Source organism: Podarcis muralis, chromosome 10, assembly GCF_964188315.1.
Source record: "Podarcis muralis chromosome 10, rPodMur119.hap1.1, whole genome shotgun sequence".
Lineage (NCBI taxonomy): Eukaryota > Metazoa > Chordata > Lepidosauria > Squamata > Lacertidae > Podarcis > Podarcis muralis.
This window is the reverse complement of record NC_135664.1, coordinates 35,581,144-35,606,865: the sequence shown is the minus strand read 5'-3', so window position 1 is coordinate 35,606,865 and position 25,722 is coordinate 35,581,144. Positions and strand designations below refer to the sequence as shown.

Below are 25,722 nucleotides of genomic sequence, written 5' to 3'. Positions count from 1 at the left end.
ATATCACATAGACCTTCCTCTCTGTCCAGGTGCACCTTCCCTCACTTCTGCAGACCTCACATACATAGTCTCTTTTCTCACATATGAACAAAGACCTCATATAGATGTTTTCTTCCTTTCCTCACCCACCCACCCCATATACAACCCTTCCTCTTTCAAACAAAGCACACATACATACCTCTGTCCATCATGCACACATGTTCACACAGACACAGACACACATACGACATGAGCAGCAGCTGCACCCATTGAAAAGAGCACCTCCCTAGGGCAAAGGCAGCACTTGCCAGAAACTTCACCTCGCAGCCAGACCAGGGTAGCCTGAATATGCAGGACACCCCCCACTCCATCCCAATTTCTTTTTTTAAGTAAGCACAGGAAAAAGGAGAAACCGCCTCTGGCTAGCAAGTAAGGGTGGGGGCCTCAGCTAGTGTTGCGCAGGGGGGGGAGGAGGGGAAGCACTGGGTACATACAAGCTTTAGATTCTATACATAAAATATATGCAGATTCAATAGACATGAGTATTCATGTAAAAAGTACAATTTAAAGATATACAAAATCTAAACTGCCACAACTTAATTAATTCTAAACTCTCACTTGATTTTAAGACCTGCCAATTATTATTTAGTATATTAAATAATCGGCCCCAGACACACTGATCAGATGCTTGGAAGCTGTGGCTGGATGGTTACGTGGGAGCCGGTTGAAGTTAAATCCTTCGAAGACAGAGGTCCTCTGGCTGGGACGGGACGATATGAGATTGAGGGGGCAACTCCCTTCTCTTGCGGGGGTGCAATTAATGCCAGCACCGTCCGTTAAGAGTTTGGGTGTAATCTTCGATACCTCCATCTCCATGGAGGCGCAGATTGCAGCTATAACAAAGGCGGCATTTTTTCATCTCCGCCGGGCTAAGCAGTTGGCTCCTTACCTCTCTCGCCCTGACCTAGCCACTGTGATCCACGCGACGGTCACCTCCAGACTGGATTATTGTAACTCGCTCTACGTGGGGCTGCCCTTGAGACTGACCCAGAAACTCCAGCGGGTGCAGAATGCCGCAGCGAGACTCCTTACGGGGTCTTCGCTGCGAGATCACATTCATCCGGTGCTATACCAGCTGCACTGGCTCCCGGTGGAGTACAGGATCAGGTTTAAGGTGCTGGTTTTAACCTTCAAAGCCCTATACGGCCTAGGACCCTCGTACCTACGGGACCGCCTCTCCTGGTATGCCCCACAGAGGAACTTACGGTCCTCAAATAAAAACATCTTGAAGGTCCCAGGCCACAGAGAGGTTAGGCTGGCCTCAACTAGAGCCAGAGCTTTTTCGGCTGCGGCTCCAACCTGGTGGAATGCCCTGTCGCAAGAGACAAGGGCCCTGCAGGACTTGACATCTTTTCGCAGGGCCTGTAAGACAGAGCTGTTCCACCAGGCCTTTGGTCAGGGCGCAGCCTGACTCCCTCCTTTGGCAATCTCTACAAAGCTTTAGTCTATGGTTGCCATCAATTTGTATTTTAATTAATTTTTAGAATGTATTTATAATGTTGTACTGTTTTAGTGTTGTTAGCCGCCCTGAGCCCGGCTTCGGCTGGGGAGGGCGGGATATAAATAAAATTTATTATTATTATTATTATTTATTTATTCTAGCAGCAACGTGTCAATTTCTATAGTATTTAATTGGAACGTGGGATTTACAGGCCAACAGAGCGCATTTTACTACATATTAATACCATTCCCTACCACACAGTTAAGGAGGCAACTTTGCAAGACTTCCTCCCAGGTGAGAGACTCCTTGAGTATCGAAGTTGATCTGGGGTGGGTTTGGCCCTTAGCAGCAGGTGAGGTTTTCTACCTGTATGTGCAGGTCATACTTGGCCACACATTTTATGCAAGAATGGCATAAGTTCTACCTTGTTATACTTTAATAAATATAACCTTTCCTTATCTTGACATGCCTTCCTTCTGGTTTGTGTGCTCCATGAGATCAGGGATGTGTCATAGGCTTGCATACCCTTACTCCCACTCCTTATCCTCCCTCAGCACCTGCTCCCCTCACCACAAGGAGGTATTAACAACTAAAATTGCATGGTAACAGAATCCCATCTTCAGGCAATTCTGTGATCTTTTTGCTCTGCCATTAAGTGCTCGACAGAGGAAAGAAAGCAGAGAATATGTGAGAGGACTCCGTGCGCCAAGGCCAGCTCATAAATATTGGAGAAGACATGATTTTTCAGTACATATTTAAATGACCTTCATAAAATAAAATGATAGGGATGCTGACAGAGCGTGCAAATAATGGGTTTGTAATGTCATGTTTAACCTGCTTATAAGCCTCATTTCTGGCTCCTTGCTTGGTTCTGAACTTTAGTGGCAGAGCATCATGCTCCAGCACCGGGGGGCGGAGAGCATGCAGGGGCGGGACTGGCGCGCGTCCCGGGAATGTGATGCACTACCTGTAGGGGCATGGCATGCATCCTGGGGGCATGGTGTGCCGTCCATAGGGGCATGGTGCCCAGCACGGGCAGTGGGGCAGCCGTGATGGCACCCTGCCGGGATCGCGCTGCTGGGGGCGGTGCGCTCCCACAGCATGCCTCTTCCTCCACTAGTGCTGAACTCACAGATGATGGGGAGGGTTCTGCAGCTTTCAGGGCTTCAATGGAGCAAACGTAAGCAAGGATGTGAAGAACTTTCATAAATCGTATGAAAACATGCCTGCACACATGCAAAGGTCAAACATGCTTAGAACACTAAAAAGAAAAGCAAAAAAAGCTAATCTTTTTAGGAATTCATACTTCTGACAATTCAGCTGCATACTGAGCTATAATGAGTTCGCACATCTCTAGGAATTATGCCTCTCAAGATACCACAAAAGCATCAGCTTCGCTTTCTCCTGAGGATTGGTCCCTAGCTATCCTTGCTTAATGCCAAAACACAGCCAAGAAAGATGCCTGTTGATTTTCAAATTCAACATCCCAACAGCTTTTGTGTGTAGAGATGCTCATATAGTGTGAAATATGATTGTTGTTTATCATTGTTATGATGCTTGGTTATAACTAACCTGCCACGAGAGTCAAATTTATTTGTGATCACGCACAGGAGAACCAGCTGTGTTTTTATAGCAACAAAAAGTATGGAACGGAGTTGGTGCAAAGTATCTCTACAAGAAGAAGAATCTTATTAACTTCTGTATGAATAAATCAGAAGTTCATTACATATCACTATGTACACGGAAAATCAGAATAATTTGTGGGTGTTTAGATGACCAGAGGCAGGGATTTTATGCCAGTACTCATATTAATACACTTAGCGACTAAGAGTCTCCCCTAAGTCAGGTGTGGGAAACTTCTGTCCCTCCAGATATTGCTAAACTACAAGTCCCATCTTCCCTGACCATGGGCCATGCTGCCTGGGGTGGATGGGAGCTGCAGTTCAGCAACATATGTAGGAGCCAAAGGTTCTCTATTCCTGTCCTATGTCCAAACATCTTCACATAGACACAATGTGAGCATTACTGATTAGACAGAAGGGTCCAGAAGGCCGAAAGGGAGATCAAGAGTAATATATGCTAATCAAATAAATAAAACAAATACAAAAGAAAAATAATGTATATTATTATTAAATTTGTATACCACCCTCCCTCCATATATCCCAGAGTGGTTCGCAACAGAAAAATACAAAAAGAGAACACAAAATACATAATCAAAAAACAAACAAAACAAACCAATAATGCCCCTCCCACAAACACATTTAAAAGCACTTAGAATGTTAATCAGTCAAAGGTATGGTTGAAGAGGAACATTTTTGCCTGGGGCCTAAAGATATGTAATGAAGGGGCCAGACATGCCTCTCTTGGGAGAGTACTCCACAAACAGGGAGCCACCACAGAAAAGATCCGTTCTCATGTTCGCACCCTCTGGACCTCTCGTGGACAAGGCACACAAAGAAGCGTCTCAGGTGAGGATCACAAGGTCCAGATCGGTTCATATAGGGAGAGGTGCTCCTTGAGGTTTTGTGGATCTGAGCCAGAGTCAAAACCAACACTTTGAATTACTGGCAGCCAGTGCAGCTGGGCAAGGATTGGTGTAATATGTTCAAACTGCCTTGCCCCAATGAGCAACCTGGCCACTGAATTCTGCACCAGCTGAAGCTTCTGAACCATCTGCAGAGACAGCACTATGTATAATGTTGTTGCAGTGATCTAACCTAGAGGTTATCAGAGCATAGATGACAAATGTTAGGCCATCTCTGTCCAAAGAGGGGCACAGCTGGGCCATCAGCCGTAGCTGATGGAAGACACTCAGTGCCAATGAGGCCACCTGAGCCTCAAGCAACAGCAAAGGACCCAGAGGTACCCCAAAACTATGTACCCACTGCCTTCAAGAGCAGCCAACCCCCACATCCATCTGGCTTAGAGATCCACCTGCTAACCGTGTCTCAGTCTCATCTGAAATGTGCTTTAGTTTGTTGGATATAATCCAGTCCATTACCTAAGCAATCCAAATATGTTACAATTGTCCAGTTTGGAAGTAGTGCTAAACAATAGCCTGGGTAGCGTTAGGATCATGTGGTTCTCTCTGTTCTCTCCTTTTCCAGTATAGATGGAAGGAGGAGATTATATTTTTTTTAAGGAATTGGATGCTTCCAATCACCATTTGCTGCTTCTTGGTTAGTGATTCCTGGTTTGTTTCACTAAACTACCATTTCAACTAGAGCTGTGGAAAAACAGATTTTCAAAATTATCCTATCTCTATTTGTGGGCACATAAATTTGGAGAAACATGTCACAGAATTTTTCCAGCGGGCAACTTAGCTGTCAGTTTGCTTTCCCACAATACTCCAGATCAGTGTCATTCAAGAGGGCTTGGGGACACCACACACACACACACACACACACACACACACACACACACGTAAAATATTCTTGGAAGAGTATGCAAACAGGCCTCCTATTCCTAGGAAATGTTTTCTGTGAATTTTCAGAACACCTCTAGTTTAAACTACTGGTTGCCCTTTATATTCACAACGAACTGCAGCTAGTTTTGAAACAGAAGCAGATGTTTCACATAGTCCTTTCACTGCCAATGTGGAGAATAGCGAAAGATGGAGCGTATGAACATAAGACTCACCCAGGCCCATTCCAGGGCTGCTAAATTATGGTTTAGTATTATGTCCCATCTTACCCATTAAACAGTAATAAACAAGCCCAGAACAAAATAAATAGACGATTGTTACTTTAATCATCTGGATCCTGGGAGTGAGAGATAGAACCTTAAGCACCTTTATTGTTTAAAGGTACTAGACCAACAAGTTTCTCCTCTCTTCTATGGTACAAGGCAGCAACCAAATGGCAGCAATCAGAACATCAGAAAGCAGAAAGGATTTAGCTGAGTTCCGAACTGCATGAGTTGCATTTTCAGCATTTATGATGCCATGTCAATCCCAGGGTTCCTCTCTGATCATTTGTGCTCCTGGACAAAAACGGAATATAATCTTTATAAATAATTAAGTTGCTTCAGCGTAGCTAACATTAACAGTACCCCATACTTCGTGCTTCTGTTATGAAAGTTACATTTGTCACATTAAGGCCTGCAAGCAAGGGAGAATGGGGCTGGTTGAAAGCACCCTGCAAATGAAAATTAACATTCCACACATCAGGCATACATGTCAGAAAGAATAACAGGTAAAGTCTGGATTGAATGGATCTATAAGGTGCATGAGCTAGCAGGTAAGTTAATAAATCAAGCCAGTCACCCAGAACCAGTTACTTATGCCCACTAGCCTACTTCAGATCCTGCATCCATTCTGGTTTCTGCAGTTTCATGACCAGGAGCATTCTTCCTGTACAGCTAGCATCCACTTAGCTAAAGGTAAAGGTAAAGGGACCCCTGACCGTTAGGTCCAGTCGCGAACGACTCTGGGGTTACGGCGTTCATCTCGCTTTACTGGCCGAGGGAGCCGGTGTACAGCTTCCGGGTCATGTGGCCATCATGACTAAGCCGCTTCTGGCAAACCAGAGCAGTGCACGGAAATGCCGTTTACCTTCCCACCGGAGCAGTACCTATTTATCTACTTGCACTTTGTGCTTTCGAACTGATAGGTTGGCATGAGCAGGGACCGAGCAACAGGAGGTCACCCTGTCGTGGGGATTTGAACCACCGACCTTCTGATCGGCAAGCCCAGCAGCTCAGTGGTTTAACCCTCAGTGTCACCTGCGTCCACTTAGTGGAGTCCTCAAAAGCAGGGGGTATTAGAAATCTGGCTTAGCATGGAGGAACTCACGAAATTGCCACGTTTCTCTTTTTTGCAAATGTCAACAGCCCCGGCAAGAACACTCCCTGCCTCTCTCAAGTACATATTAAAAGCTTCCAAGTCCCCGCCCTTTTTCTTTTTCCTTTTGATGAGCAAATAAACCCCCATTAATTGAAATGACCCACCTAGTCTCATATCATGTTACTGTGGGGTGTTCATCAAACTGTACAAATATGAAGACAACAAATAAGTTGGAGTTCAGTTTTTGCAAAACCAAGTAGGGAGTTTGACAGTTCATGCTTACCATACATGGACTGCACATGCAATGTACATTGGAATGTAGGGAGCTGAGCTTATGGTCCTTGAAAGAAACTGGTGAATGGCTGCTGGTCCTTGAAAGAAACTGGTGAATGACATTTGCAGAGATACGGGGTTACATTTCATTTCCTACTGAATGGGTTTCTGATACAATCTACGTGTGCCAAAAATTCATGTCTTTTTCTCCAGATGGGAAAACTGAGGCATATGCAGCTATTAGCAGCCATGTTTATCTCATGCTGTTGCAATGTTATCTCATTAAAAAATTCAACAGCCACCTTTATTCCATTACCATTTTACTTTAATATTAGTATAACATAAAGCATTTCCTTCCTATCACCCATTGTAGTTAAATATAAAAGGCTTTGCATCATGACACAAGTCATCCATCTGTGAAAACATCACCCCACCCCACATTTGCCATGATTAAGAAAATGTGCTATCTGGCAAAAGTCATAGACAGAAACAGGGGTTTCTTCCAGGTCACACAACATATCAGTGGCAGAAACAAACACAGATTACTTGATTTTACCAAGCCCATAATCTCTTGTTTAAATTCTGCTTAAATCACACCATACATAAAGCTTCAGTTTCAGTCTTAGCACAAGTATATGCCACAGGGAAACGAAGGAGGGAGGGGGAGAGAGAGAGGTGGGGGGAAGAAGAAGAGGCACAGAGTTCCAAAAATTTAATTACATAAAACATCTGAATGCAGCACTTTGAGCAACCCACACTTCTGAGTGCAGGGAGATGAAAAGTACAGCCAGCTGCAGAGGAATCATTTGAAGTACCTATGGCTGTGGATTACCGATGCTTACTTGCCTTCACTGATGTAGCTCGTCTGTGAAGTCTTGGCACTCACAATTCTGCTCAAAGCGTGTATTTATGGGTAAGATTTCTGTAGGGAGCCTTATGGAGCTAGAGCAGAAAGTAGGCCATGGTACTGCCTAAATACATCAGACCTTATTAAGTTTGCTGGTTGCCTTATTTTTTATTATTGAAGTATCAAGGCATATTAATACAGGAAACGGAGAAATTGAGAATGAAGTGGCAAACTTACACAGGTACCTAGCCAGGAGAAGGATTTACACTCAATAAGGCCATTACATGTGGAGCAAACCACAGGCACACTCCATCACACCACCTTCCCTAAGATGGTAAAATGATAGTATGACTGCATGACACTCCCTTGTATGTATAAAACAATCACGAATGAAACAGGTTAAAATTCGCAGCCTACCATCTCTTGTTGTTCTAAGGTCAGCTTTAGTGCAAATATGACCTATTGGGAAAATCATGTACTGCCACAAGCATAGCTTTCAAAACAGATTATCTGAGTGGTGTTTTTTTTAATATATAAAAATGCAGTCACTTTATCTAAAAGGAAGGATAACATTCCACCGTGCAACACTGAACACGAACCCAGATGTGTCTTCCAAGATTACTGTCACCAAAATCTCCTCCATGCAGATGTGCCAGTGCCTATAAAACTATCTGCCCATGCCATGCAGAAGTGAACTCACCCAAATAATCATTGTAAAGCACTTGCTCTAAGTCACCAAGCATTGTTATTATAACGTCCTCATCCAGCTGTGCTGTCCCCTCGCGTAGGCAACCTTCTTCCTCCTGCACCCAGTTCTTGCTGGCGAATCTAGGCTTAAAGGGCACTTTTTCATCACCCAATTTGCTCTTTTCTCCTTGGCCACATTCATCTGCAGAATAGCCTCTGAGCCTTTTGCTTGACTTTCTGCCTCCGACAGGTGGTAGTTCTTCAGTTTCCCACGGTGACTTGTTGCTGGCATGGTAAAGGGAGTGTGCTGATTTTGATAGCACTTTGGAAAGCAAGCTTCTGCTTCCAAGTTCTGTCGCCCCTTCATGATGAACCTGGCTAGACTTAGAAGCATTGCCAAACCAGTTCTCTCTGCATGAAAATCGCCTCTTTTCCCCTTCACTTAGGAGAGTAAGATTCGTCAAAGACCTCTGTTTCTGAAGGCGAGCACCCCCATTTCTTGCATCCTTGCCTCTGAAGACCGAGAGTTCGGCAGGTCGTTGCATGATTTTAGCCAAAGATTCACTTCAAATTATGCTTCACATTTCCTAGATGCAGGGAAGGCAAGATCTTTTAAGCCGGTATCAGGAACGAACCTTTCAGCAGCGTACGATTTAGACAGCCTGCAGCTCTCCTCTCCACTGGTACCGAGAAACATAGCTTACACATCCAGTGTGCATGCTGCAAATGACTAGACAGGCATAGTCATATTGTCTGAATTTATGTCGGTTTTGATGCTAAGCCAGCTCTCTCCAGCCCTGTTAATCTGCAGTACTTACAGTCATTTTACTTGAATTTCCTTCAAGCAGAAGAGAGTTGATCAAACACTCGGCTCCAGCACAAAAGTAATCCTAAAAGCCAGCGACGCTTTCCTCTCTCCATCCAATCATCGGTTTCATCAGAGCGATGGACCTGCATCCCTTTCTACAGCTGCTGTATTCTGAAATCCAAAAGTACGGAGCAAGTGCAGACTACTGTGCTTCTCCCACGCTCTCCCGCTAGATCATGGCCGGTTGCTGTGCACAGCTCTTTACTTTAGACGGGCTGATAGAGATGCAAGTGCAGCCTGCACGTCAGAGCTCAGTAAGAGCCAAAATTAACCAGCGAAGCAAAGCACTGAAAAGGCTTCCTTGCATTTTAGTATTCAACCTGCATTCCCAGATCTATGACTGTTCTCTGCTACAGCAGTGGATGCTGCTGGCTGCCATGGCAGCAAACAGCCTAGCAAATTAAACCGGAAAGACCCAAGCCTCTGCCCAATTTTGTAATGCCAGGGGTTTTGAGGCACAGCTTAAGCCAAATGGGAGGTCCCAGCATTAGCTGCAGCACACCTGGAAATGGTATATTTCACTGTACGGTAAGATTTAGAAAACGATTTCTGTCTTGCCACCGCTATCCGTTATGCAGGCAATTAGAAGGAGATTTTCAAATGGTATTTGATTCTTGCAGTGCACGGTGAATACGCCTCTTCCCATAGTATAAGAAAGAATTTATGGGAGAAGAGTCTTTTTTTGTTTGTTTGATAGATCAGTTACTTATTATGTGAAGCATTTCATTTCCACCTTCAAAATAAAATGCTTTGGATTCTCAAACCACTAAGGGGTGATTCTAAATGTTCAAAGAAAAAAAATTTTTTCCCAATCTTCTGGGGGAAACTATTAAATTGAGTAGATCACCAGATATGAAATCTCAGTCGAGGTATGAAGCAAAGCATACAAACTCTAAACATTTTTTTATACACAGTAGCATTAAAATGAAATGAGAAAGTATAATTAATAGCTATAAGGTAGTTTTTTGCATAAATGAAACCTTGTGCTTAAGTATTATACAAAAAGAATTGCATTTGCAAAAACTATAGCATTGAAAATTTCATCCAGCTCACAAATAGAGGTATCTAAAGACCATAATGTCATTTGTCAGCATTCAGCCACACCTACAGAATAAACCTACAGAATAAATCTTAAACTTCTTCCTGCATTACAAAGAAGGAAATTGGGCAGATTATGTGCACTTTTATTAACACTTTGATAGATGGAAATAGCTCTAGTGATGCATTTTCACCAGGAAAATTTGGCTCAGTTATTTATGTATTTTGGCTAGTTAAACTTAGATATGCCCAAGTGCTCTGTTTGCTCTTACCAGTGTTAAAAAAAATGATGAGTTTAGCTCATGGTTTGAAATTGGTTTAAGATCCTAGCTGGTTCCACTCCCAGTAATCACAGTCTCCTATTTCAGAGAGAAATGGTAAAACTACGCTTAGCTAGTGGAGGAAATTTTCTATGATGACACAATGAAAAGGAAGGAGGGAAATGACAATGCAAAGAAGAACATGCACATGCCATCTTCATTTAACAAACAAAAAATATACACCTAGCCCACCATTAATATCATCAAACGATTAACACAATCAAACCCTAAGCCAACCTCCTACAACACAATAGAGAAACCTGAGCTGCCTTCTTCACATGGGAGTATTGCAAAATACAGCCTTTCTGCTAGCAGAATGAAAACTTAAACCAGGAATAGGCAAACTCCGGCCCTCCAGATGTTTTGGAATTACAATTCCCATCATCCCTAGCTAACAGGACCAGTGGTTAGGGATAATGGGAATTGTAGTTTCAAAACATCTGGAGGGCTGGAGTTTGCCTATGCCTGGCTTAAACACTACTCCAGGTACAACTGCTGAATGAAGGTAGCAGACCTCTCAACGAATAGCTGTTCCATATCTGGGGGGGGGGGACTGGTACAGTTAAAGGCAGTTGGGAAAAGAAGGTACCCAAGCTAGTTTAGTGTAGTGGTTAGAGTGCTGGACTAGGAGGCCTGAGAGACCAAGGTTGAAATCCCCACTCAGTCATGAAGCTCACTAGGCAACATTGGGCCGGTCACTGCCTCTCAGCCTAACCTACATCACAGGGCTGCCATGAGGATACCAATAAGGAGGAGGACCATGAAAGTCACATTGATCTCCTTGGAGGAAAGGTAGGATATAAATGAATAAATAATAGTTGGGCTTCAAAGATTCCACACCCAAATGTAATCGTTCTTACATTTTAGGAATGTGTGCATGCTTCTAGCAATGCACATTATGTTCAGGTCCTTTCTATATTTATTCCGTTCAGGTAATTCAGCCATGACTAACATATACACCAGCCATACAAACATATTTTAAACTCAGAAAAAGAACCAACACAACATGTTAATACACAGCTGATATTTTCTATTTATTTATTTTTAGACATTGCATTGAATACAGCCCGATGGCATATATTCATACGTACACATTACAGAATCCTTTTCCTTTTCCAAATGGCAGTTACCTTTGGACCACTCCAAGCAGATAATTTTAGAATCTGAACTAGGCCACACACTGCAATAGTCTCCTAGACCAAGATAAATTTGTATCAAAAAGATGTTATGTAAGCATGTTCCAAGTACAAATGTTTACAATGTAATTTCAGTAGAAAAAAATACCCTTCCAAAACAAAAGAATGATCAATGTTTTGTAAAGCTGTTTCTTAAAAACAAATTTAACATGGAAGAATTACAGGTTCTTATTCACCTTGGTGGACAGATCATGAGGATACTTGAAAGAGTGTTGCGGTTACTGAGATTTTCTTAGTGTTAAACATTTTGGTCTAAAAGCCGCAAGTTTGTATAAAACAGTGAAAGTTCTTCATGTAGGTAATGTAGCAAAGGCCATACCCAAAATAGGATACTGATTATTTACTTGAACGTTCTGTCACATAATACATGACAAGACATGCAAACAGTTTACAAGGACCACCTACGTTATAACCTAGGTTATCCGCTCTCATTTGCAGAGAAGTGTAAGAGTATATAAATATAATTTAAAGTACACACCTTCTGTTGCAACACATTGTGCCAACATTCAGCGCTAAAGAACATTTTTAGTTTTACCACAGAATGCTTAGTAATCAACACAATTAAATAACTACAACATTATTTTGCGACAATAATTCATAATGTTTCACAGTAACATGACCCTCAGCCTAACAAAACTGCTTAGATGTTCCTATGTAACACTCAGAGTGTGTTTCCCCCAACCAAGGCCTTCTGTTTCTGCTATGTCTAAATATGCTTTCATCTGCAAACATCAAAAATAGGGCTTGAGGTACAGGCATAGCTATCACTGAAAGGATAAATGCAGACAAACAGGAGATGGATTTTCCCCCACAGGAGACAAAAGCAACATCTTCAAAAGAAGTGACAAAGATGATGATCTTTAGCATAGCAGTTTCTTAGGTGTTCCCAGATCAATCACCTTCTCTGACTTAGCAGCAAGGGAATGCTAACTAGATCCTTTACCAAAACCTATCTTCACCATCCTTAAGCTTCAGAGGGGTTTAAAAAAAACACAAGAGTTTGGATTTGATATCCCGCCTTTCACTCCCCTTCAGGAGTCTCAAAGCGGCTAACATTCTCCTTTCCCTTCCTCCCCCACAACAAATACTCTGTGAGGTGAGTGGGGCTGAGAGCCTTCAGAGAAGTGTGACTAGCCCAAGGTCACCCAGCAACTGCATGTGGAGGAGCGGAGACACGAACCCAGTTCCCCAGATTACGAGACTACCGCTCTTAACCACTACACCACACTGGCTCTCAAAATCAAATAACATCCAATATACCTTAAAAAAACAATTATGCAACCTCTTAAAAAATCGACACAATGACAGAAATACTAAACATTACATTGCAGCTTCAGAAAACAGTATCAACCCTGGGGCCACAAATGTCCACTGTCTTCCAAGTGCCTGAAGGAAAACATAACAGTATGCCACCATCAGCATGTTGGCGCTGCTGATGGCAGTGGTACATATGTGCTAAAATAAAATAAAAATACTAGGCTAAGGATAATGATGTTCTATGATTACTATTTTTTTCTGTGAATCTTGTTCTACTGAGAAAAAGCTGGTTGTCGGATAGTCACTGGTGAATCAGTGCAATTTTGCCTATGTTCAAAGCCAATCCCATAAAGAACAGATAATTTTCTTTGTGGGTTTTTTTTTTTTTGTTTTTTGTTTGCATTTTAGTAGGTCTGATGCTTGTTTGGATTAGCACAGTAACACTGAAGCAGAAGGAGGCAAAAAACAGAAATGTGGAGCACGGTATCATTTCAATTTCGAAAACCACTGAGGGACAATTTAAGCATGATTGCCCCACACAGAGGCTACTGATTAGCACTTACAGCACAGTGCCAACCTTACACCTGGCAAGAGCAAGGTTTAAAAGGCTTTTAGTGTGCTGGCCTACACAAAGGCACCATCTATATGACAGTGCAACCACTTCCAGGGCTATACAGCTCTGGAGTGCATCAAGCACATGGGGCGAGAGCCTTTCAAATGTTACACCCACCACATGGAGAACTGTCACTGGGCAGTGCTTTTTGGCAACCACTCAAGGAGAGAGCTACAGTGTTCAAATCCACTATGAGTGACCTCCACAAGCAATGACATCTCCTGAGACATTTCCAGTACTGTGTATGATAAGATGTCAAATGGCTAACAATTTGCTAGCTGCTGTCCTTGCACATCAGATCATCAAAGCAGCAAAGTAACTGCAGATGCCAAAGGATGGCAGCATAAAAGACAAAGAAAAAAATAGTATCAACAACAGGTATCACTTGATGGACAGTATTCCTAGGCTGATGAAATGTTATTGATATATGCAAACACCTGCCCCACGACCGAACCATCTTGAAACAGTGGGCTGCAGATCTAGCATGTGGACATTTTCAGTCTGCTGTTCTAGCCAATAATCATCCTGTTCAACAAATGCATGCAACGTTTTAGCCTTTTTCCTCACTCACTTGCTCACATTGCTGTAAGGCAATTATGAGTGACACACATCTGCTTTTCTTTTCTTTTTTAGTATTTCCAATATACCATGAGAGGATAACTGAACTGTCACTATAAGCTCCTCAATCGAGTACCAGTGACATTCTGAAAAATGAGCCAGGAACTTGTCTGATCACACTCCTGTGCCCATTTCACCCTTCGGTGTCATTTTGGAGCAGAAATGTAAAACCCATTATGGTAAAAAGACTAGCTATTTGCTTACCTATGTGTCCATCTGCCTGATTATTTCTGCTAACTCCAATGTGGAGCATATACCATCTGTAGCAGCCTTACTGAAGCAGTTTTATACGCATTTATTTTTACCTGGGTATTTTGAGCTTGCGTATGCAAATTGACATGAGAAATTGACGTGAACATGCACCGTATTCAGAGGATGAGACAATGGGAGGAAGGGGAGGCCTACCTGTTTAGGATTAAAATGACACAGAGCAGGGCGGGAGACACACAATGGTATTTGAATTCTGGACATTTAGACAAAGCTCACCAATGGCCTAAACAGCCAAATGTTTAACTCATATTCCGAGAATATTTAAATCACCGTGCAAATGAATACACAAGGCAGCATTTCTACTAGTGCAATCAAATGTTCTTCCCGCAGAAGAAAATCACCTGAAATTATGCCTGCTTTCAAAGAATGCTATTCCTCAAGCTTTTACTGGGGGGAGGGTGAGTTTGCTCCCCACCTCGCCTTCAGGAAGGAATGATGTACGCAGGGCGGACAGCATGCAGGGCTGACGGGAGTGCGGCTGTCTGCTTTATAAACTAGTCCTGTCCAATACTATTCCTCTTTCCCCGTGGCATGCCTTCCCGCCCACCTCTTGTCTAGTTGCAGCTAGTTTCTCATAATGAGGGCCGATGAGTCCTAAATTAACTGTTCGGCCTACACTCATCACTGTTGTGCTAAGGAGGTGGTGCTGTTTTGGCCGATTGGCTTTGATCGCTTTCATAGTGGATAGTGAGACACCACATAGGCAAATGCTTAATATCTGGTGAGCTCCTTGAGGCGCTGGTAGTGTGAAGGGTTGCTAAGTCTCCAATCTCTTATTGCTGGTGAGCTTAAGAGGGTTCAGATATTGGCCCAGGGAGTTATCTTCTTGTTGAACAATGACCAGCAACAACAGAGGGAGCAAGCATGAGGTCCATGGACTCCCTTTATGGCTGCCTAGGATAGACACCATTCCCCTAAGGCTGAGTCACCTGGAGCCAGATCAAAGTGTGGCCCAGATGGATGCTGAAATAAAAATGGTTCTAGCAGGGATCTAAAAGTAAAAGGTTCACAGATTGAAGCATTTAAGTAGGTGCATAGCATTATTGAAATCCTGAGTACCAGTTCTTTAAAGTTAAAACTCATACACACACACACACACATGTCCCTAACGTGGTACCTATAGATGCTAAGGTAGCATTCAGACAATGGATGGAATAGGGGGGAAAGGAAGGGGAGTTTGCTTCTCTAAAATTCTAAGGAAGGCACCTGCAATCTATCATAAACTTTACAGCACCTGCTTTGCATGCACAAATCACAGGTTCATTCCCGAGCATCTCCAGGTAAGGATGGGAGAGACCCTGCCTGAAAGCCTGGAGAGATGCTGCCAGCCATAAGTTCCTATGTTCCTACGATGTTTAAGTTGTGATTACATGATGGTACACATCAGTTCCAAATAGGACACTATGTGGGCTTTACTAGGGCTCATGTGAGTTTGTGTGATTCCTCCAAGCCACAGAATCATAGTCTTGTCTTTACTGAGAATATTGAGATAAATCTAACTGGCATTGTGCTATAGCCACCAGGCATCCAGTAAACACTAGATTTTGGAAGGCATTATCAACATGCATTGCATGTGTTATTCAAAAGACAACCATATCCATGGATCACAGGGGGAAATGGGAAAATATTCTACTAGGGGAGAGGAACTGGCTCTGCAGATCAATGGTAGTACACAGACAGTGGCGGAGCTTCATGCTCCGGCACTGGGGGCAGAGAGCAGGCAGGGGCGTGGCATGCTGCCTGAAGGGGCATGGCACCCACCGTGCGCAGGGGAGGCCCAGCCACGATGTCACCCCACTGAGATCGTGGCAGCGGCGTAGCGTGGGTTGTCAGCACCCGGGGCAAGGCAAGTAATTTGCGCCCCCTAACCCGTGGATTTGCGCCCCCTAACCTGTGGATTTGCGCCCCCTAACCCATGGATTTGCCCTAACCCCAGATGTTGCGCCCGGTGCGGCCGGCCCCCCCTGCACCCCCCCACGCTACGCCACTGGATCGTGGTGCCGGGGTAATGCACTCCCCACACCCCCTTCTTCCGCCAGTGTACACAGGGCAATTCTATGCATATTTACTCAGGAGTATAAGTCCTACAGTGCCACCAGAGCAAATTATTATCATTCAATTTTTGTATTAAGAAGAGGCCAGCAACTTGCTTCTTTTACTAGGACAATGGCCTAAGAAACCACAAAAGCAAATTGAAGACAATAGCTGGAAATGACATTTGAAAATAAACTACAGGGAAGGAGAACCTGCTGCCCTCTAAATGCCTTTAGATTCCTACTCAGCCTCAGCCAGCAAAGTCAATGATTAGGAATGATGGAGGGTGTAGTCCAACAACATCTGAAGAGCCACTGGTTCTCCATCCCTTTCATATTGCCCCTGAATCTGGAGATCAGATTTAGTTATCATGCCTTTGAGGGGCCCATTCTCCATGCATTTGTCTAATTACCGTTTGAAGCAATCGTAGTCAGCAGTCATCATCATTTCTCATGTCAGCAAATTCCATTAGGTAATCAAGATCTTATTTTCCTCTTTCTCCTGAATCTATGGCCTTTCAACTGCTTCAAAATCTAATGTTAAGCAAAAGTGGGGAAAACATTTCTACCCACCTTCTCCACATCTATTATGGCCCTTCTCAGTCCTTTCTTTTCTAAGATAAGGGAACAAAATGCTTTAAGCCTTTCTTCAAGTGGAAGGTACTCAGATAATTCACGATATTTTTGGAACATTCTGGATTTATGCGTTTCTGCTATAGTAGGGCTGCAACTGTACGCTCAGAAGAGTACAGCAAGGATGAAGAACCTTTTTCAATCTGAAGGTGACAAGGCTGTTGGGGACCACATTCAGCAGTGGGAAGGGGCACACACACACACACACACACACACACACACACACACACCAAAAAAAACTTACATAGACACAGAAAGACAACTATTACTCAGGGGAGGCATATATTGAATTCTTAGTAAGTCCAATTAAGTTTCACCTCACATTTTCTCCACAGACTCTCTGTCCTGAATGTGCAAAAGGCAAAAAGACCCCAGTAGTTCCAGAAAATTACAAATAACATTGATGCACAGCTGAACTGCAAGCCCTACCTTACAGCTATTCAAAACCTCAAAAAGGGGCGGGGGGAGAAATGCAACTGCGCTTCAAAAACTGCATACATGCAATTGCAGAATAATGGATACTTATTACATATTTGCAAGGAATACAAGCCTAGCACTTTGCTGAGACATTTCCCCTTCTGTTTTGATCTCTGCAACAGATCTTTGTGAGGAAGGAGTATAATTGCACATTTTGTACAACATCATAGCCTCCCCCTACTCTTCCCCAGCTGTCTGATGAACAGTTGGTAGGTAGAAGGGGGCAAAGGGGACTGTATGCAATCTGACGCTTGGGCTGAGTATTCCTCATCCCTGGTGTACAAAGCAAAGCTCCTCCTGAACCAAAAGCTAGCATTGGGCAATGACTGTTCAAAAGGAAGTCCATCTGTGACCTTCTAATCTAGCCACACACAGTGGAGGCAATAAAATAGCCAGAAATGTCAGTTAAAATACTTCTAATTAACTTTAGAATGTCTCTTTGCTAAGTAAGATTTACTTCTGAGTAAACTTTATAGAAGTATGTCAGTCACAGGGGAATCACAATTCAGCTCTCACTGCGCAGAACCTGCATTTTAATTCCACTTCTGCTTAACCAACGAAACACAATGCTAAACAGATCTGATGTGGCAGAAACCTAAAAACCATGATTTAAAATTATTTTATTTTATTGAATTAATGATATAAATCAATCTACCTATGATAATCCAAGACTTCAGGGTTAGGGCCTAGACCAGGCTTCCTCAAACTTGGCCCTCCGGATGTTTTAGGACTACAATTCCCATCATCTCTGACCACTGGTCTTGCTAACTAGGGATCATGGGAGTTGTAGGCCAAAAATATCTGGAGGGCCAAGTTTGAGGAAGCCTGGCCTAGACTGATTCAGGTACCCATGTACACAATTTGTATTTTTTAAATCATTCTTTAGAATATTTGTATACAGTATTTTCTGTAAAACACATCCAAATTGGTTCATCCAAATTTCAAAATAAAGCAGCAAAAAATAAAATACACATTACTCACCAGATATTTCCTCTAGGCATTGTTTGGCAGTCTTGCTATATGCCAAATCCATTTTTGTGGGACTGGTGCAGAAGTCAGCAGGTGGGAGAGAGGTACTGTCATTTTCTGAATGAGTTCTGAAATTAATCAAAGAGTTTCACTGTAGCACCTATAATAATCATAGCATTAGCTGCCAAGTCCATGAATGGCAGAGTGGCACACATTTCATCAAAATCCAGATTCTGGAAATGTCATTAGCACCTCTCTCTTTTTTCTTTTTGCGTAACTTCATAGTGCTAAACTCCTCATCAGGACAGATAAGATTATATCCATATGTTGCAAGGGAGGAAAGTTTACATCTTTTTATATCACATATCACCAGACAAGGTGTCAAGGACTAAATGTCTTATCAAATTTCCTCTATAAGATGAAAGCTTAGTAGGAAGGGAATGGGTACATCAATTTACTGGTTAGGACGTGCTTGGTTAACCAGGCACATGCTGGGAATGGCAAGTTTCTAAATGTTCTGCTGCTTTTGTGTCTCAGCTAAAGAATTATAAAGGAAAGAAGAAGAAGAAGAAGAAGAAGAAGAAGAAGAAGAAGAAGAAGAAGAAGAAGAAGAAGAGGAGGAGGAGGAGGAGGAGGAGTTTGGATTTGATATCCCGCTTTATCACTACCTGAAGGAGTCTCAAAACGGCTAACATTCTCCTTTCCCTTCCTCCCCCACAACAAACACTCTGTGAGGTGAGTGGGGCTGAGAGACTTCAGAGAAGTGTGACTAGCCCAAGGTCACCCAGCAGCTGCATGTGGAGGAACGGAGACGCGAACCCAGTTCCCCAGATTACGAGTCACCGCTCTTAACCACTACATCACACTGGCTCTCCCAGAAGCAAAACATTGCTGCCAAAGGTCAGCATTGGAAATAAACAAACCTTGGCTGTGGCTCCTGGTTAAGGTGGTGAGAGCTTAATCATGAGTCCAGGTTTGGCAGATACACTAAGTCAAAGCATGGCTTAGCTGATGCATTACACTGAACCGAACCCAAAGGACATGGAAGGAGTAAAGCAACTGTGATTTCTTCCCCGGAGGTCAGCACACTTCCACAGTCCTGGTAAACTACAGCTGCCTTACCATGATGTACAAACCAGGCCAGACTCACTCCATATAGCTAAAAAAATGCTTTCATTTCTTGAGTTTCACAACCACCACACAATCATGTAATTTTCAAAATTATATTAATTATATCATTAAAAAAAAATACTGTTGATGTTAATACACAGATTTTTTTCCTAACTGATGTCTCAGTCCTCATACAGGTATTTAAAGGCAAAATAGTAAGAAATGAGAACTTCATGAGAGGAGGGAAAAAAAGAGCAAAACTGTTTTCCATGTCCCCTGCAAGTTACGTGTAATAATAAATGATAATTTCACACCTTGGACAATTGAAAGGCATTGATATTTGCTTCTTCTGAAAACCCAAGGATTACATTTAGTTTGATTCAGAGAACTAGCTTGTTTTGTGAGTATCTGGCACTTTTTTAGCGCCTGATAAAAACAGAGCACACCTTGGAATGCTTTTCTAAAAGCATGTCTTTTAGAAAATAACAACCTGTCAGCTTTTTTGCTATGTTTACTACTTCCAAGTTGCTTATCTAATGGGTTTATTCAAAAGCATGCTGAAATGGATGAGGAAGCACACTGCAGAGCAGAATGCATGATCCTGATAATATTTTTAAAATGTTTAAAAGAGCATCATAAACAGAAAATGACATCTGATAAAATATACTGCGCTTGACTTTTGAATTTATTTTTTCAAGTTTCTGAGAAATAGTGAAGGCAGATAAGTACTTTTTCATGTTTGGCTTTGGCCAATGCAAATATTAATTTACATTAAACAAAGGTTTGGCAGCCATGACCTGAGGCAAATGGCCTGGTGCAGTTCTAATACGAAACAACAGCCTAATGTTGTGAGAATGAGCCAAGGAGAAACCTGAATTTCTGTGCCTCTGCTTTACTACTTCTTATTCTCCAAATCAGTGGTAAGGAAATTGAAAGAGTCCACCTTCAGTTTCGAACAAATCACAGTATCTCATTAACTCAGAATTCAGGAAACTGTGGCTAGTTTAACAAACCCAAATCGAACTGTGGCTTCAGATTCTAGAATAAACCACATTTTCCTGAGTTTGAACGTAACAGGAAACTGTGTTTTATTCAAAGCTGAAAGGGGGAGCATTCTTCTTCCCTCATATAAGCAGGAGGGATGGAGAGAGAGACAGCAAGCCTGAGGCTCACGGCAGAACATCTTTGGGAAACCAAACCATGTTTTTTGTGTCTGTACTGGCCCTCTATATTTCAGAGTTCTTAGCTTGTGAGTTCTTGTTAACATAGACTCAAAGTATCTAGTTTCATAGATTAGAATGGGGTGACATATCTGTGGCCCTCCAAATGTTGCTGGTCAACAATTCCCATTAGCTTGAGCCAGCATTGCCAATGGTCAGGGATGATGGGAGACAGAGTCCAGCAACATCCAACCTTGCGCTAGGGAGCTGCAGAGCTGTGCGCTGTTAGATGTTCTAAGGCGAGAAAGCCTCAGCTTAAGGAAAACTAGACATGATGCAAGTGATCCATGATTATGCTCTTCCATTAGAAAAAAGGAAAAAAGCAGCTGCACAAGAAGCTGAACCTCACAAGGAATGTGACATTGGGTGAGGAGTTGAACTATTTCCATGCTATTTTCTCCTAATTAAAATCTCAACCTCCTTCTGATGATTCTCTTTGCTCCACAGGGGAAAGTGTATGGGTAACTATATGGTACCTTAAGGTTTCCCAATGGAACTCATGAAAAGCTCTCAAAGGTTAATTTTCATGGGGAAAATGTTTCCAAGGCACAGCAGACCCAACCAGATTCACCTCCTCCCTGGCTGTTATTAATTTAAACAAACACAATAGATCTTAATCACCTTCTTCTGCATGATGTCTATTTTAGCCATTAAAAGGCATAAACTTTCTGAGATGCAGTGCACTCAAACTAACAGCGGCATACTGAGTACAGAGATAGCCTGCTGGGTTGGGAAGACTACAGTGGCTTCTTATGAAATATGTTCACTCTGATCAAGTTGGAAAAGCCTCCATGTTTTTCAAACATATTTCATTTTTAAACCAATTGACCCATCAAACTCAAAATGCCCATTTATCCAATTGACTGGCTAAGTTATATAAGAAAATAGACTACCTTCGGCTATGTTATCTTTCTGGTCTGTGTACTGCATTCTGCCCTCAATTAACCCCTCTAACTTAAATGATTGTTCTTGCTAAATGAGGCTGCACTTAGCTGAGCACAGAAACCAAGTCTTTGTATGTCTATCATTAAGAGCCATTATTCTGTGTCTGAACAAGCTTTTCCACAGATATCAAAGATTTCCTTAGCTATTCTCTGACATTCCAAAAGCCATACAGTTAATATGCCTTATACGGTTTGACAGATTTCACTGCTTCAGTTGCCCTGAATGAATTCCAATGATTATTTGGTTTTAAGACCAGGGCATAGTATCAATATATCACAGTGTTAAATATTAGGGAAAACAAAACCCAGATTTGCACTTTTGTACAATGAATTAAGAAATGTACAAAAGCTAAAATGGGAAAATATTCTTTCTTTATTTTTACCACCTACTTTAGCTCAAACTTGGCAGACCATTATTAAATGCACCACTTCAGCAATTCTGCTTGAGCCAAAGATACAACCGTGAAAATATCTAGGTTAAATACTTTGGACTGTCTGTTGCTGGAAATCTTAGTGCTAGCTTTGACTGGCAGAGTTTGGCCTGCTGCCACTTCAATTTCACAACAATGAATGTAAATGACATAAACTGTTAATTCGCTCTTGTGCTCGTGCCTGTGATTTGCCATTTTAAGGACAGAGCAGCTTGTAATAAGCTTAGCATTATAATTCCTATGTTCACAGGCATACCAGAACTGCTGCTAAGAAGCAGGTCTGGACTGAAAATGGTATTCAAATACTTGTGTAGACAAAAGAGAAGCTGCTTTCAAGGAGAAAAGGTTCAAACTGGCACCTAGCATCTGCCCTGCACTCACATAGCCCACTAATCACTAAAGCGATATGCACTATAAAATAATACACTCCTCTCTCCAGAACTTTCCATTCAAAACAGAATATTTGTTTCCTTCAGTATGATTCATTGCTTCAGTCTAATCGAAAACCGGTTGCCTGAAGAATACATCAATAAGGGGAGATGCAAGTGATGGATGAGTCTATAGCTTGGTCAACATTTTAAGGTGAACTAACTTAATTCACACCTCTCAAGCTTCTTTAAAGCTTGCACTTCTCCAAACTTTGTGATCTAATTCTCAGTTCAAAACATGTGCAAAATGTCATGGCAAGAAAGATCCTAAAGTTATTTTAAAGCCCCATTCATGTATGATTTTTTTTAAAGTAGATTTAGAGTGCATTAAATGCACCAAAAACTAAGGCAGCCTTGGACTAAGGCAGTATAGTCATTACAAATCCACTAAGATGTGTCCATGCACACCAAAGTCATGTGTGGTACATAAAGCGGGCTGGGGGGGGAGGAATGAACCAACTCTTTCGCTGTTTATAAGAGGTTCCCTGCCTTGTCATCTAGAAGAAATCTTTTACTTGCCATAGGCTACTAGCGAAATAGTGGTTTACAAGCATGAACTAAGGATGTTCCGTATATATGAGTATTAAAGCAGTTTTTGCTTAAATAAATTTGAAATGCAAATATGAAATTTATATCAATCAGTCTTCTCATTTGAATTACAAATGCATCTCTTCTGCATTAGTAACGATCAGCCTTTCAGATAAACAGCAAAAGAGAGGCTCACGCTGATGTTCAGCCTCAGAGAGTTTCGAATGGTTTGCTGGAATGAAATATTAGTACCCAGAATATCTCCAACAGCCTACTCTCTTATATTAAATGCTTTGAACTAAAAATGTATAATTATTCTGTTGATTTTTATCCTGGGAAAATTGAAGATACTGGTCACAAGGATCTAGGTGAACAGAGCCAGCCAGCCAACCAACCTCTCCACCCCACCAGGCTATGTGTGTTTCAAGTGAGTGGGGATGTCATTCCATTCAGCTCTACTGGCTGAGCCAGCTGCTATCACCAGATGACACAAGCATCATTCCATCAGGGTTGAGCTCCCCGTTCTACTTGCTAAACATGTAGGTGGTAGGCCCATGGGGAGCTCCAAGGGTGGGGCTGAATGGACCTGGGATCCACTGAATCCCAAAGGTTGGTTGATGGCATTGAGGGTGATCCAGTGTGGGGTGGAGGGTAAGGACCAGGAGTGGAGGAAGGGGTGTGTGGTGGGGACTAACTGCCCCGGGGGTCACAACTGAGGGGGTGACAAAATGCCAGCCAGCTCTCACCACAGGGCCTGCAGCGCGCCCAAGCCATGCGTCTCTCCTGGGAGTGATGCAGTGGGTTGGGTGCCCGCAGGCCCCGCTCTGCCCCAAACAGTCCACCCGCTACCTCCCCCTCAGCTGTAGGGCGGCTGAGTGGGAGGAGGTAGGCAGACTCTTTGGAGGCCTTGCGGAGCATCCTGCCCTGGCTGGCCCCACCCCCGGGCGCAGGGCACGTGTGCCACCCCAGGCGCCTGATCGGCTTGCTCCGCTGCTGGTAAGGACTGCAGCCTTAGAGAATGAGAGATAGAAGCATATGCATCAGCCTGCAGAAACCAGGCTTTACTTTTTCAGCGCAGCCAAATGCAAGTTTAGCAGTTAACAGGTGTAGTAGGGAGACCTTAGATATAAAGCCAGTGTGTGAAAATCTCAGGTGCAAATCGGTGGTCAGCATGAGGATAGCTCACTGGGTAGCCATAGGCAAACTGTAAAGCAGGATAAAATTTGCAAGATAAAATGAAAGATAAACTGATATAAGCCATGAGCTTCTTAGAGGAAAGGGAGGGTAATACATAACAGTAGAATGCAATCACCTATCTTTCTATTTTCTAAGATGCCCAACTTGGTTGCCATGTATATCTTTATTAGTATGAATATAGTCACCACTATTATTTTCATACCCATTTATGCTATTTCAAAACCTATAACCTATCAGAGACTCATATGCATACCAGCATACAGAATCGACAAGTTAATTTTTTCCTGACAAAAACAGTTAAAGGTAAAGGTACCCCTGCCCATACGGGCCAGTCTTGACAGACTCTAGGGTTGTGCACCCATATCACTCTATAGGCCGGGGGCCAGCGCTGTCCGGAGACACTTCCGGGTCACGTGGCCAGCGTGACAAGCTGCATCTGGCGAGCCAGCGCAGCACACGGAACTCCGTTTACCTTCCCGCTAGTAAGCGGTCCCTATTTATCTACTTGCACCCAGGGGTGCTTTCGAACTGCTAGGTTGGCAGGCGCTGGGACCGAGCAGCGGGAGCACACCCCGCCGCGGGGATTCGAACCGCCGACCATGCGATCGGCAAGTCCTAGGCGCTGAGGCTTTAACCCACAGCGCCACCCGCGTCCCTGACAAAAACAGTTATTCAACTTAAATATATCCTATGATAACTGTGGGCTGGCTTCTATAAAAAGATTGAAACAGAACTTCATCCTTGTGAGTTGCCATTTCACAGAAGATCTAACTTTAAAATACTTAGCTACAACTTCTGTTTGTGGAAAACTGTGGGCTGAAAAAGGTACATGATGCAGGAAGGTGCTCACAGGCCTGTGAGTTTTATTTCTAAATGCAGTACCATAAAAGGACAACAGACATGTAACATTGCCCCTACCATGTTCCCTGGAAGCCACATGGGCCCAGTTGTTTCTGTGCTGCTCTTCGCATGATAGATAGAACTATCCAATCCAAAGATCATGTTGTTTTTAAATCTGCCTCCATACCTGTTGCTGAGGTACTGCAACAGCATATCTATCCTGGCCTGAGATCCCAAACTTTCAATGTATTTAATTTAAGAACAAAACAGCATGGCTTCTTGTCAGGGTGGATTTGATTTGATTTAAGTAAGACTTGATTTAAATCTTTTACAGAAAGACTCATTCTTGCTGGTATAATCTTAGTATTTGCAACCAGATGAAGGTTTCATTTTCGGAATAATAAATTTTCAGAGTAGCTTTTACAGTCCTATAAAAAAATTACTGATTTGGTTATACTATTATAAATACATAAACAGATAATTATGAAATCATTGTTAGGTTTAATAAGTTAACTGTTTATATTTGGACAACTTTTCTGCTGTACTTTATTGGAAGTACATTTCCTTAATAACAATTGAAACAATTTATTTAACTAAAACAATAACATTATAGCATATGTATCCATGTTTGTTAACTGATGTGGTTAAACAATTAGATTGAG

At 42.6% G+C, this 25,722-nt stretch overlaps 1 protein-coding gene across 11 annotated transcripts in view; it reads right to left on the bottom strand.

Annotated features, from left to right (window-relative positions):
• Window positions 1–25,722, bottom strand: part of NAV3 (neuron navigator 3) — a 438,084-nt gene that overhangs the window by 107,196 nt on the left and 305,166 nt on the right. For 10 of the 11 annotated variants that reach the window (XM_028745995.2, XM_028745990.2, XM_028745986.2 and 7 more), the window contains one exon: window positions 18,375–18,490. In XM_028745995.2, the coding sequence (XP_028601828.2) occupies window positions 18,375–18,490 (116 nt within the window). Of the gene's footprint in view, window positions 1–8,083; window positions 9,334–18,374; window positions 18,491–25,722 lie in introns of those variants that run through there. The other variant, XM_077934749.1, reaches the window with a different exon arrangement.